General features: G+C 43.7%; 1 protein-coding gene across 3 annotated transcripts; it reads right to left on the bottom strand.

The window, feature by feature from the left end:
- Positions 1-2,676: 2,676 nt before the first annotated feature.
- LOC146890134 (acylcarnitine hydrolase-like) lies at positions 2,677-12,578 on the bottom strand. Of its 3 annotated transcripts, none has more exons than XM_085681597.2 (13): positions 12,425-12,578; positions 11,585-11,795; positions 9,683-9,824; positions 8,913-9,046; positions 8,573-8,831; positions 7,703-7,801; positions 7,339-7,479; positions 7,137-7,217; positions 6,758-6,902; positions 6,263-6,400; positions 5,810-5,882; positions 5,167-5,371; positions 2,677-3,173 (listed from the first exon to the last, which is right to left on the bottom strand). In XM_085681597.2, exons 1-12 carry the CDS (start codon positions 12,498-12,500, stop codon positions 5,185-5,187), a joined length of 1,686 nt encoding a protein of 561 aa, XP_085537723.2. In that variant the 5' UTR covers positions 12,501-12,578; the 3' UTR covers positions 2,677-3,173; positions 5,167-5,184. The 3 variants fall into 3 exon arrangements, with proteins under 3 accessions (XP_085537723.2, XP_085537725.2, XP_085537722.2); XM_085681599.2 differs by lacking the exon at positions 2,677-3,173 and adding an exon at positions 3,233-3,251; XM_085681596.2 differs by lacking the exon at positions 2,677-3,173 and having other exon boundaries at positions 4,819-5,371.
- Positions 12,579-14,051: the final 1,473 nt, after the last annotated feature.

The following is a 14,051-nucleotide window of genomic DNA, read 5'->3' as shown; positions in this document are numbered from 1 at the left end:
CTCTTGCCCCCTACAATCAGCAAGGTTGCTGTCATTTCACTGTGGCTCCTCCAATCTGTGGCCTCAGGCCTTGCCGGTAGAAGTTCCCTTTATTTGATTTCTTTCTGCCACATATAGATATGAGAAATAGGAAACTTCCTGAGAAGTTGACAGGGAACTTTGACACACACCCACTTTTGGTGTTGTCAGTATTCTCTGAAGCTTCTGATTCGTGTGAAGAGGGTTGGGACTTGAAGGAAACAGAAAGAGGATGGGGTGAAAATGAGTTAAAGAAGGGGGCTGGAGAGATGGCTCAGAGGTTAAAAACATTGTCTGCTCTTCCAGAGGTACTGAGTTCAATTCCCAACAACCACATGGTAGCTCATAAGCATCTATAATGAAATATGATGCTCTTCTCTTCTGGTATATAGTCTCTATGTGCAGATAGAGCACCATGTGCATAAAATAAATGAGAAGCAGAAGGGGGGAAAGCGTGAGCAAGATAGGCAGGACCAGAGGGAACCTACATCCGACAATGGATGGCGATACAGACGGAGACCCACATTGGAGCACCGGACTGAGCCCCCCAAGGTCCAAATGAGGAGCAGAAGGAGGGAGAACATGAAAAAGGAAATCAGGACCGCGAGGGGTGCGTTCACCCACTGATACAAGGGGACTGATCTAATGAGAGTTCACTAAGGCCAGTTGGACTGGGACTGAATGAGCACGTGATCCAACCAGATTCTCTGAATGTGGCTGACATGAGGACTGACTGAGAAGCCATTGACAAAGCCACTGGGTCTTGTTTTGTCTGCATGTACTGGCTGTTTGGGATCCTAGTCTGTTTGGATGCTCACCTTCCTAGGCCTGGAGAGAGGGGGGAGGAACTTGAACTTCCCACAGGGCAGGAAACCATGACTGCTCTTAGGACTGGAGAGGGAGGAGGAGAGGGAGTAGGGGGGAGGAGACGGAGGGGGGAATGGGAGGGTAGGGGGAGGAGGGGAGGAGGTTGAAATTTTTATAAACAAACAAATAAAAAAAAACCTTTTTAAAAAAAATTAGGTAAAGAAGGGAGGAAGAGATGCAGGTATGGTGGGGTATGAAGGAAGCTTGGTATCTGTTGGTGCTCACATGAATACATTGTTATGAGGGAGTTCATTGAAAAGAGACAGGACCCAGACATTCTTGGGAACAAATGGCATCCATTGGTGTTGGCTAAACAGATAGATGAGGAATGGATACATGGATACATGAAAGATACAGTTGGCCTTATGTCTTCAAAACATGGGCAAATCAGGATGAACTCATTTGTGCTCATGATACTGGAAAACCTTCCCTAGCATGCTATTGACCATTTGTTTCTCCTCAGTTCTGTCCAGCTCATATCTATTCTGGGACCATCCTTCCAACCTTCAAGACATATCCCATGGCAAACTGGATATGGACCTCTTCAATCTTGGGATTCCTTTTCATGAGTTTACCCAAAGCCTTGTCTTCACTCCCATGATGGAGGTTACTCTGAAGCCTGCTGTGTACAGGCCTCTAGTAGGATTTTTCTTTGTGCCAACATCTCCCAAATAATGACAGAGAGACTTATTTCTAATTATGGAAGCTCAACCTTAGCTTTGGATTCTCACAGTAGCTCTTATAACTTAAAGAAACCCATGTATTTATTAATCTATGTCCTTCCATATGACTTTTAACTCTCTCCCATTCTGAGTGTCTGACCAATTCTCCTGCTCCATGTCATCTGTGTGTCTTGATAATCCTCTGCCTCTCTCTTCCTGGTTGTCCTGCCTATTTCTCCTGTCTAGTTATTAACCATTCAGCTTTTTATTACACCAATCACAGCAGTATGTCTTCACAGTGCACAAGGAGATTACAACACTGACAAGATCCCTGACTTAAGGCAATATGATAGAGGAAGAAGCCCAAATACCTGGAGACAAATTGGGTTGTGGAGGAAGATAAGGTCTACAAGGTCAAGAAAACACTGAGAGAAACAATTAATAAATGGGACCTCCTGAAACTGAAAAGCTTCTGTAAAGAAGGGCATGGTCAACAAGAAAAATGACAGCCTACAGAATGGGAAAAGATCTTACCATTCCCACATCAGACAGAGGTCTGATCTCTAAAATATACAAAGAACTCAAGAAATTTGTCATCAAAAGAACAAATAAGCCAATAAAAAAATGGAAGACTATTGGAGGAGAGTAACTTCTTGTTCTTCCTGGCTGCCTGGATAACTTAGACTCAAAATAATTGCACAGAAACCGTATTTATTAAATCACTGCTTGACCCATTAGCTCTATCTTCTTATTGGCTAACTCTTACATATTAATTTAACCCATTTTCTATTAATCTGTATATCACCAAGAGGCAGTGGCCTACCAGGAAAGTTTCAGCATGTCTATCTCCGGCGGTAGCTCCATGGTGTCTCTCTGACCCTGCCCTTCTTACTCCAGTATTCAGCCTAGCTTTCTCTACCTAGTTCTGTTCTTCCCTGCCAGAGGTTCAAAGCAGTTCTTTATTCATTAACCAGCAAAAAGCAATACATAGACAGAAGGACCTCCCACACCACTTCCCCTTTTCTGTTTAAATAAAGGAAGGTTTTAATTTTTAACATAGTAAAATTACATATAATGAAACAGTTATCAAGCAAGAATTACAGTTACAATATTTATATTTGCTTTATCTTTTATCATAACTAAGGAAAGCTGTAACATCTATTCTTCAACTCCATCAAAGACTCCAGAAGAATATAATATTACCTAAGTAAACAGGAAGTATATTGTAAGCAACTTCCAAAACTCTGTAAATGACAGAGACATCTCACTGCCTGGAAGTCATCCAATGTTCTTTTGTACCATTTGGGGTATCCATCTTCAGCCTACAGGCACATAGTATCTAGCAGACTTTTCAAAAAGCAGGAAATTTCAAAGACAGTTCAGCCTCTATTGGCAGGTTTTCAGTCCCTTTTTTCTTCTGTTTTCTGCAGAACGTCTAGCAGATTCTTTCATGAAGCAGGAACCCCAAAGGACCATCTCACCTTTAGGCAAGTTCAGCAGTCGTTTCTCTGTGGGTCCTGCAAATCTAGTTAAGCAGTTCAGGCAAGACCAATTTCTTGTCCAAATGGCTAACCAACTCCATAAAAAGCCTCTTCAATGCCATCATCCTCTTGGAGTAGATTGGTGCTGCCAGGAGAAAATGTATCTCACTGTCGTGAAAGTTCTAATTCCTTAAAACATTTCGCTGCCATATTCTGAAGGTCTCTGAAAGATTTGAAGAATACCTATCTATCTGAAATACATCTCTGTATATTTGGAAAGTCTATCTAACATGACTACAAGGTTGACTATTATAGGTGATTATCTATTAACCTATATTTCTTAATTATACATTATATTTTAAATGAACTGCACAAACACAATATTTTAATCAAGAGCAGAAATATATATATATAACAGAATTGACCTTAAATTTGTATCAATAAACCAAGATCCATACCAATGCAAAGTATCCATCTCTATAGCATATGCTGGAGAGGTTGTGGGGTAAAGGGAACACTCCTTCATTGCTGGTGTGAGTGCAAGCTGGTACAGCCCCTTGGGATGTCAGTGTGGTGATTTCTCAGAAAATTAGGAAACAACCTTTCTCAAGACATAGTAACACCAATTTGGGGTATATATCCAAAGAATGTTCTATTGTACCAAAAGGACATGTGCTCAACTATGTTCATAGTAGCATTGTTTGTCATCGCTAGAACCTGGAAACAACCTAAATGCCCCTCAACCAAAGGATAGATAAGGAAAATGTGGTATATTTATACAATGCAGTACTATACAGCAGAAAGAAATAAAGATATCTTGAAATTTGTGGGAAAATGGTTGTGTTTAGGAAACATCATCCTGAGTGAGGTAACTCAGACCCAGAAAGACAAATATAATATGTATTCACTCATAGTGGCTTTTAGACATAAAGCAAAAAAAAAAAACAGCCTACAGTTCACAATCCCAGAGAACCTAGACAACAATGAGGACCCTAAGATCTAATCTACATGAAAAGTAGAAAAAGATAAGATCTCCTGAAAAACTGGAAGCATGGGTACCATGGAATAGGGTAGAAGTGGAGGGGAGAGGAAGGAAGGTGAACAGAGAGAAAAATATATAACTCATTAAAAACAATTTTAAAAAAGAAATTCTTTAATGATATTGTAGTAGGATGAGCAGCGGGCTGCATTCCTGATGCCCCTCCACCCAGCTAGCTTAGCCCCCCAAATAATTACATGGAAACTGTATTCATTTAAACACTGCCTGGCCCATTAGTTCTAGCCTCTTATTGGCTAACTCTCATATCTTGATTCAACCCATTTCTAATAATCTGTATCGCCACTTGACTGTGGCTTACCAGCATGAGTCTAACTAGCATCCATCTTGGAGAAGAAAGCCATGGCGTCTTCCACACTGCCTTCTTCCTCCCAGAATTCTGTTCTGTCTTCCCCGCCTATCTAAGTTCTGCCCTATCAAAAGGCCTAGGCAGTTTCTTTATTTGACCAATGAAAGCAACACATAGAAAGAAGATCCTCCTACACCATGATATTTTGGTTCTAATGAGATATTATTAAGACTGAGGCTTAGTGAAGGTCTGGATCCTGAGAACTATTAAATATCCCATTTACTCATCAACTTTGGGTCAGAGAGCTAGTCATCACAATACAGCAAACAGATTCGTATCCTAATGTTGAACTTCATGATCTCCAAAATGAACCTAATGAGATAAGGCATGTGATTTTGACAGACCTCACCAATATGATATGGGGTCTTTGAAGAACTTACATCATTGTTTTTCAAACTTTTGTTTTATTTTAAAGAGCACTTTAGTCTTGGAGAAGATGACAGTGAAGATAACAATTTAAAGAGGAAGGATAGAAGGGGCCTAGTACCAGAGGAGTCTGAAAGGAAATGAGCCTGTCTTGGGTGGCTCACAAAATCCGCATGGTTATGGAAGCATTTATTGAGTGAATCTAACAAAGATGACCCAGCGGGATAGAGTCACCTGCAGAAAATTCGTGATAAATGTAGAAGAACAGACAAGCACAGAGGTTATGTGAGTGTTAGGATCAACCCAGGTCACTCAGTATATTTTGGGAAATTTAAGGTGACCCCACAAGTAACCAATGTTACACACCATTCCTCACACAGGGCACTATAGCTCCTTGTGCATGTTCTGAGATTTCTTTAGCTCCTGGATCTTCTGAGGCAGAGTCTGGGTCCAGAACTGCAGCCTTCTGGCCTTCAGGGCTCGGCCCACAGCAGGCTGGATGTTCAGCTGCAGGTATTGCTCTTCATGGTCCAACACAGGCCAATAGGGTAGACCCTCGCTGTTGGGGTTCCTATGGATATGACACCCAACAAAGAAGAGTGAAGTCATTATGATTCAAATCTGATCCCCTGATTTTGGTCATGGCTATGGTATAATTAGGCCAGTGGTTAATGGGGCTGATGGGACAGGTGTCCTGATAAAGAAATACATGTGTCACCCACTAGTTTCTGCTCCATGTGGGGGAAGACTACTTGACTGCATCTAAGAGGAAAGATATAAAGAACAGAACCAGAGCATCATGACTCAGGAACCAGGTCACTGTAGATGACAAGTAACTGACACCTACAAAGTATCTATATAAATGTGCTATGCAATAGAGAAGAATATATCTTGTGATGGAAGAGTCAGAAATGCTAAAGAGACCACCACCTAAAAGAGAGACCTATTTAGAGACCCACATACCCCTATAACCCATATAGGGAGGGTTGAGAGAAAGATGTGTTCTCACCCATGTCTTGCAAAGTTGGCCCAGTACTTCATCATCCTCCTGTTCAGTAGCTTCTCCTCCTCAGTGAGGTTGACTAAAGTCATGAGAAAAATAAATGTTGAAGTCCATGACACCTCACACAACTGCCAATTTATGCTTCACCCTCACAATTCCAGCTGTTGTCAGACCCTAAACTACTGATTTTATTATCTCCCTTCTTCGCTATACAATATTCAACATCCTTGCAATCCTTGAAAGGAATTCCTGCCCCAGTGTGCTGTCACCTCCATCACAGGCTAGACAGGGACAGGTTCAGATTCTAATCTTGGTATTATTTTTTAGGCTATTACACGGCACAGAGTTGATTTTATTTTCTCCCAGAGTCTAGTTTTCACCAAATGAACTGAGATCTCAGGAGTCCCTAGGGTGTCATCTGGGACCTCAGTCAGCTCAAGGAGAATAAGGAAGACTCACATTTCATGTCAAAGAATAAATATCCAAAGACAAAAGTAATCTCATCACCATGGTCAGCCTTCACATGGGATGGCCTGAAACTCTTGAAGAAGCTGGGCTGGTGCTGGAATTCATAGAAGTAGACAGGGGCATGGGGACCTGGAGGTAAGGACAAATAAGACTTAGTAATCTATCAAGTGGATTTCTTCTGATACATATTTGCTGACAAGGTACCTTGATATAAATTTACTTGGAATTATAAATGTTAAAGGGAGAGAAAATTCCAGGCTGGAGCTCTAGCTGTGGAAAAGCTCAGGGCAAAGCAGTGCTCATGGCCTTCCCAACCGGATGGTTAAGCCAAGTTAATAGATTATCAGCAGCTCATTTTCTCCTCTGTACCTGGAAGTCACTCTACTAAACTGGATATCACTGCTGGATATCACACTGCTCCACAGTGCTCACCCGTGACCCACATCTCTGAGCTGCTCCCCTAATCCTTGTTACAGATATACTCACGTTGAAAATGTGCTACTTGGAGTGCAGGGACCACAAACATGAAGTCTGCCATCATCTCTGTAAGCTGTAATTGGAGGGTTTGGGGATCCTCAGTGTCCCCCATGTACTCTTCCATTAGCAGGTCACTACACTCGAGAGGCAGCATCTACACCAAGAGATCAGGATGAATGTAGTTAGGCATGATCTCGGTTAGTTGGGCAGCAACTTTGGTATGGGGAGAGTGAGGCCTGGGCAGAGATACAGCATAGGTAAAAAGATCCGTGCTCTGAGGTCACCCCACACAGATTCACACATGTATTCTGACTTTTGTTAATAGGGATGCTGTCTGAGAGGAGATATGAGGGACGTCTCCATTTGGATAGAACCAGAGGTATCTCACCATCTGTACTGCTGTATTCTTCATAACAGCCTGCAGGTTCTCTCTTGTTATTTCCTTTATTGTCTGAGCAGAGCCTAGGATCTGGAAAATAGAAGACCTAGTTAAGTGTGGAATCTGATGAACTTGGATTAAATATGTATTTAGTTCTCACTGTTTAACATATGAGTCTCCAATCTCCCAAATGATTGGAACTGAGACTCACCATGGGGAGAATCCAGCCATACTCATCATTGGTGACACCAATGATGCTGGGGACAGGGTGAAAATCCACAGAAGTCAACAACTCTTGGGGATGTTTGGGTAGGAAAACCCCATCTACCACAGCAGGGATGACCTTGAAGACCTGAGGGGCATTAAAAGTCAATGTTGAAGGTCAATGAAATATGTATGTTGATGTCCACTGAGTTATCTTCACTGTTTTCACATTTCCTACTATCCTTGGGGTTCTCAGCTCACTCCAAAAGAGAATCTATACTTAGATTAGCCTATCTTAGTGTTCATAGTGTACACAGAACTAAAGAACACAAAGTCTGACTAAATGTCCCAAAGCACACAATTTTACTTACCTTGTTAATGACCAGAATCTCTGCTTCACTCTTGCCTCTCAGACAGTGCACCAGGGCCTCTGAGTCCATGGTCTCACATCCAGACAGGTTGGCCACTGTCTGTGAAGGGGAACCAGTGAGGAGAAAAATTTTTACAACCCCAACTTGATGATATTATCCTAAATATCACACTATAGTGTATGTTTGGTGTGGATTGTTATAAATATAACAGGACCTTTTCCTCAAAGGTGACAGGCATCAAGCAGTATCCTCTCTACCGCCACACATTTTCCCTTAGTGCAGTTTTGCTAACCGCAGCCATCATCCTTCTGTATATCATATGTGAGAGAAAGGAGTAAGTGTGCCAGTGTTTATATGTAAACGTTAGAGGACCAGGTCTCCTTTCTTCACAGATGCCCCTTATATGAGACAGGGTGTCCTCTTGTTTTCTGCTCCTACACTAGCTGAGCTGCCCTGTGAACATCCAGGGATTCCCTTGTCTTTGCCGCCCACCTCACCACAGGAACATTGGAATGACAGACACATGCTACCATCTCCAGCCTTCTGTGGGTTTTGGGGGTTTGAACGTAAGTCCCCAGGCTTACACTTCAAACACTTTTTTAAAAAAAAAAATGCACTGAGCTATCTCCCAAAGCATGTGTATTTATTTCTGTCAACGGTGGAAACTACTAGGAGAAGTTAGATGGTCCGATAGCATACTCGCCCCATATGGAGTAGAGATGAATAGAAGCCAACCCCAGAGTTTCTCAACAATTGCTGGAAAGAAACTATTTTCCATGGTCATTATTTTCCCCTCTTAACAAAAGACCAGAGTACCAGAGATGAAGGCTGAAGGGGCAGAGAAGGACTATGGTGGTTGAGGGCACTCACAGTGTAGACCTTCTCGTGGGTGTCAGAGATAAGGTCAGGCAGCAGGGCCACCCCACTCTCCATGATGGCTCTGTGGAAGAGTCCTTTGGACATTGGGGACACAACAAGTGAAGACACACTTGTGCCACCTGCTGACCCGCCAAAGATGGTGACACAGTCAGGGTTGCCTCCAAAGTAGGCAACATTTTGTCGGACCCAGCGTAGGGCGGCCACTTGGTCCAGGTAGCCCCAGTTGCCTCTGGCGTGCTGGTCTCCAGTGCTATGAAGTGGAAGGGACAAGGATCAAAGGGCTGTCTCGGTTCTTCTCAGTTACCATTGCCCCAACCAGCCCTAGTCTCACCTGAAGAAGCCCAGGACACCCAGACGGTACTGGATAGCGACCACCACCACATCCTCAATGGCTGCCAGCATGGAACCATCAGTTCCAGAAGCCATGCCTCCAACCAGACCACCACCATGGATCCACACCATCACCTGGAGGAGCAAAGAGAGATGCCAGGCGACCCCTACTCAGTCCAACCTCTGCAGGACTACTTACTAGAGTGTCAGCTTCTGGGTTTCTGTGCAGCAATACAAATACATACAGATCCTCAGGGCTTCAGGGTCTTGGTCACAATCAGGGTCCTCTAATAGCCCCCATCTGTGCAATTCTCATCCCCATACCCAGCAAGTATCTGCATTTTAGTTAATGGCTCTATGTATACAGTAATGTTAACATCACTCAGACTCTTCATAGTAGAACAAGGAGGCTGTCTCCATGGATATCTCCCCAGTTTGAAAAATGGAGTCATCAACTCTCATTTGCAAAACAGATAATTCAAAAGTAGACATAGGTAACCTCAGTGTTGAGACTTGAGAACCTAAGTGGTTCTACAGAACTGAGGTTATAGAATACATCCTTGTTTTATCAAAGAGCTAGAGTTTTTAATAACTCAGTGCTCTAGTGATAGTTTCAGATACTTAGTGTAGCTGAAAAACCCTTCTTTGACCTAAATTAGGAAGACATTTCAGCAGGGCCCACATTGCAATGGAGCTCAGGTTGCTTCTGTCCCTTCTAATCATCTTGAAAGGCATGCCCAGTCTCCAAGTTGACCATATCCTGACACTCACAGGCAGATTAGAGCCCTCACGGGCATGAGCTGGTGTGTAGATGTTGAGATGCAGGCAGTCCTCAGACATAGAGATAGGAGGCATGGTCACTTCCATATCCGTCAGGCCCTCTGGATTCATGGTTTCAAGGTTTTGTAGACACCTGATGGAAACAGAAGACAAATATTCCAAGAAATACATGGTGGTCCAAACCAAATGTGCTTCTGAATCTTTTCCTGGCCACCTCTAGCTTCTACTCCTTATGATGTCCTGTTAACACATGTTCCCCCTCTGAAGTTCTTTCCCACCAAGGTGATGGCCACAGGCTCCATGAAAGCTGGGGTGGAGTCCTCCGGTTTGGTTGGGTCTGTGTGTTGTTTTATTTTTGAGTCTGGTATACAGAGGCATCTTGGTGTCTCTATGGAAATGATTGGCTGTATGTGGTGACACTCACTGAAGTGCATAAGAATAGAAAAGTGACCTAGACCTTAGCAATGCAAGGCATGCAAGCGTTTTCTCCTCTCTGTTCCTGGTTGTGGATGTGATGTGACCAGCTCCTGTAATTTTCTTTCAGCGTAACTTCCCCAACATGATGGATTATAATTTAGAGGTTTAGTAGTATCTTTCTCCCCTAAGTTGCTTTTGTTGGTACTTTATTGCAGCAACAGAAAACAAACTTAGATGCAATGTTGGAGTGTTGTGCTCCACAGGTACTAGAGGAATCAATGAGCAGTGAGTCCATTGTCCCTAAAGGGCAGTGAGAAATCCTTCACCCATGTACAGACTCTCAGGGAACTTCTTTCTTTTTTTAGAATTCCAATAAAATTATATTTATAAAGTGAAATGACATGGGTGGGAAGTGCATGTTCACCAGTTCCTGGTCTGTGTGATTTGTTATGTAAGATCAGAAAACAATGTTTTCTGGTGATGTGGATTCCCCTCTGTATCCCACTGGTTAAGAAGTTACTTTGGGCCTCTAGCAGGGTAGAATAGAGCTAGGCAGGGAAACTAAACTGAATGCTGGGAGAAAGAAGATGGAGCAACAGAGATGCCAAGGAAACAGACACCAGAACCTTGCTGGTAAGCCACAACCTCGTAGTGATACACAGAATAATAGAAATGAATTAATTTAAGATATAAGCACTACTTAGCAATACATTTAAGTGATTGACCAAGCAGTGTTTTAATCAATACAGTTTCTGTGTGGTTGTTTGGGGTCTGGATGGCCAGGAACAAAAGAGCAGCCTTCAGCAACATTCTGGAACAACTAAAAAAGCATAATGTATAAATGCTGACAAATATCTCTTCTCCCTTTTCTTCTGGGCTTTCAGCTATGCACAGGGTGGCTGGGGAGTCATATGTATGTGTGACTTCTGAATTGGAAAGGCATCCTTCATCCCATGTACAGACTCCCAGGAAACATCTTTTTCCTATGCTGTTTTCAGAGTGAATTAGTTACTTATAGTTCCTCGGTCAATGATGCTCGGCCCTATACGCTCTCACAGTGACTGTGATGGTGGGGTTAGCCAGTATCCATCCTGCTGCACACCTCAGAACCTGACGTGTATTCTATTGGATTCAGGGGTGCTCTCTGCTTAATAGGTCACACAACTCATGCCTAGAGATCCCTCCCATTGTGACAGAGAACACTGGGGTTAATTTGAAGTTGTGATCAGTTTTATTTTTGTTCCTCTCTACAGTACCTGCAATCTAACTCCCTATGGATGCCAAAGTATGACCCAGGAGCTAGTACAATTGTTCTACTCAACCTTAGCACATGCATCAGAAAAATGCATGGTGGTCTCCTCACAATGGGAAAAAAAACTGCTATGGAGCTGAGACGGAGGAAAGACTTCAGAATGATTCAGGGCTTAGAGCAAATGTTCACCCCAGGGTCAAACATCCTCTCAGTCCAGAACTTACATGGATGGATGTGAGGTTCCATCTCTCACACCACTCCATGGTTCAGGGGCTTCAGGAGGTGCAAAGCGCAGTGGTCCTACAGGCGGTTTGGCAAAGGGAATTCCCAGGAAGCTGTGGACACCAAGTTTGGCATCAGTGACTTGAACAAGGCTGCCTCGGACCTGGCCTGCGTGTGTGTTTCTGATGGGGCTGGCGTCTGAGGAGTCCTGACCTGGGTGGAGAGATGACATCTTAGTTAGTTTCATGTAATCAGCTACAGAAGATTGTGGAAGATCCCATCTCACTTTTACCAGGGCACAAAAGAAGAGAACCCAGGGCCTCCTAGTTCAGCTGTGGGGTGTGAGTGTGGGAACTTCCCTATCCCTTAGAGCCAGGAACCTTTCCTATTGCCCTTTGAAGGGAGTCAGAACATTTCTCTGGCCAAAGAGTTCACACACTCTGAGCTATCTGGCCACATGAAATCATGATTATTGTCATTCTTATCCAAAAGTTCAGCAGTGGCTACAGTAAGAGCCATACATTGAGGAGGGAAAAATTTCTTCAGCTTGCTCTTCCTTGAATTGTCTAGATCTTTCCAGAGCTCCTTACACTGAACTATCTCCTCACTATGGAGTGATCTTAAAAACCTCTGCCCCTCTGTGTGCTAAGCTCCCACAAAATCTGTGTGCTTTGGCCAGAGGATTGGGAGACACATGTTTCCCACACTTTAGTCTTTCTTTTCCATCGCCCCAACCACACCCTCGTTCCCTGGCTTTCCCTCCCACAAACTGAGCCTCTGATTGTGCAGAATTTGGAAGCTCTGATTCTAGTCATTTCCCATTGGCAGCTATAGAGCCTCACCCTGCACATGGAGGAGGAGAAGCAGGAGCCCAAAGACCACAGCATTAAGCCAGCTATGAAGTTGATTCAGCAGCATGATCAGCTCTCAGGCCTGAGTCGGTGCTGCTATGTAGAACGACCGTGTTTGACAAACAGGAAGCAGAATGTGTGGGTCTTCCCTAGGTAAGAATTTAAATCAAAAGGATGTAGGAGGGAACTTTGTGTGGTGGGGCAAAGTTCTCATTGTTGGAGAACTGATTAGTCAGAAGCAAAAGGAGCCAATGTCCAGGAGGCAGGGCAAAGTCACCTCTGCTGTTTCCATTTTCTCTCTGATCTAGAAAGGCACAGTATGGATTCTGAAGCTCTTCTGGGACATCAGGAGCCCTGTCCTCACACATGGACAGAAAGCTGTAACAGGAGAGACAGAGGGCTTCTGTGAGTAGGGACACACTCAAGATGTCACAGGAGAGACAGGGGGCTTCTGTGGGTGAGTACACATTCAAGATGTTGCAGGAGAGACAAGCAGACACAGGAGCTCTATATGCGACCTTAATCCTCAAGACTCCTCTGTTCTTTGAAGTCTCAGTTTACTGAGCCTCGTTCCAGGGTTCCTGTTCTCTACAATATTCTTAGGGTCTACTTGGACACCCCCCCATTAGGTAATGGATGTTTAACCAAAACACAGTACAGTTCGGGTGCTTTTAAAGTCCCCAGCCCCTATTCACTCTACCCTCAAGATGTGTCTCTCCTCTAGTGGTTTGCTCCTGCCAAGATCAACCTCACAGTCATTTATCCACTTAACAAATATTTTTAAGTTACTTATTTATTTACTTATTGTGGTCATGTACATATGTGTATGTGTATGTGTGGATCCTCCCAGGCCCTGGCTCACATATGGAGGTGAAGGGACAATTTGTAGAAGTCATACTCTAATTCCACAATATGAAGCCCAAAGTGGGGCTTAGGTCATCAGGATTGGAGTGAAGTTCTCTTACTACCTCCTGATCAATATCATATGTAACCATGTGACAAGCAGTTGATTGGGCCTTGCAGGCTCCAACACTGTGGTCAATCTGAGGTCTCATGAACTATGATGAACCTGAGATAAAGGTGTATAAGTAGGAGTTTTAGAGTCACCATAAAACCCTGACATGATATATCAAAGGATGCAGGATCAGGAGCCCATACACAGTCCAGACTGAATTCCTAGAGGAAGTGGCATGGAGGTCAGGGTCAGAAAACCCTTAGTGCCACTGAGAATTGGCTTTGGCTCTAAATTATCTTCGCTATCATCTAAATAGTCTAGAGCCCCACAGCGCGGCACTGTGGGACTTCTTCCCTGGTATCTTCGTCTGTTTTCCTGTCACAGGAGGCAGGCTCAGCCCCTGCCTCCTCTAATCAACAGGGCTCCTTTGATTCAGTGTGACCCCTCCAATGCACTTCTGTCCTGATGTGATCCTAGCCTTTCTTAGCAGGTGTTCTCTCCAATCCAAATTCCCAACCTAAGGACCTGCTGTACCACGAGGACTGAGAAGTCCCGAGTTCTGCTAATCTCAGGATGAAGGAACTGGAATCCCAATGAATTTCTGGCATCCCTGCGCTTCCTAATCCCAGACAATCTTTGCCCCTCCGTTCTGGAAACTCCTGC

This window comes from Myodes glareolus, chromosome 22 (genome assembly GCF_982192425.1).
Source record: "Myodes glareolus chromosome 22, mMyoGla1.1, whole genome shotgun sequence".
Lineage (NCBI taxonomy): Eukaryota > Metazoa > Chordata > Mammalia > Rodentia > Cricetidae > Myodes > Myodes glareolus.
Note: the sequence above shows the minus strand (reverse complement) of the source record. Positions and strands in the feature narration are given on the sequence as shown.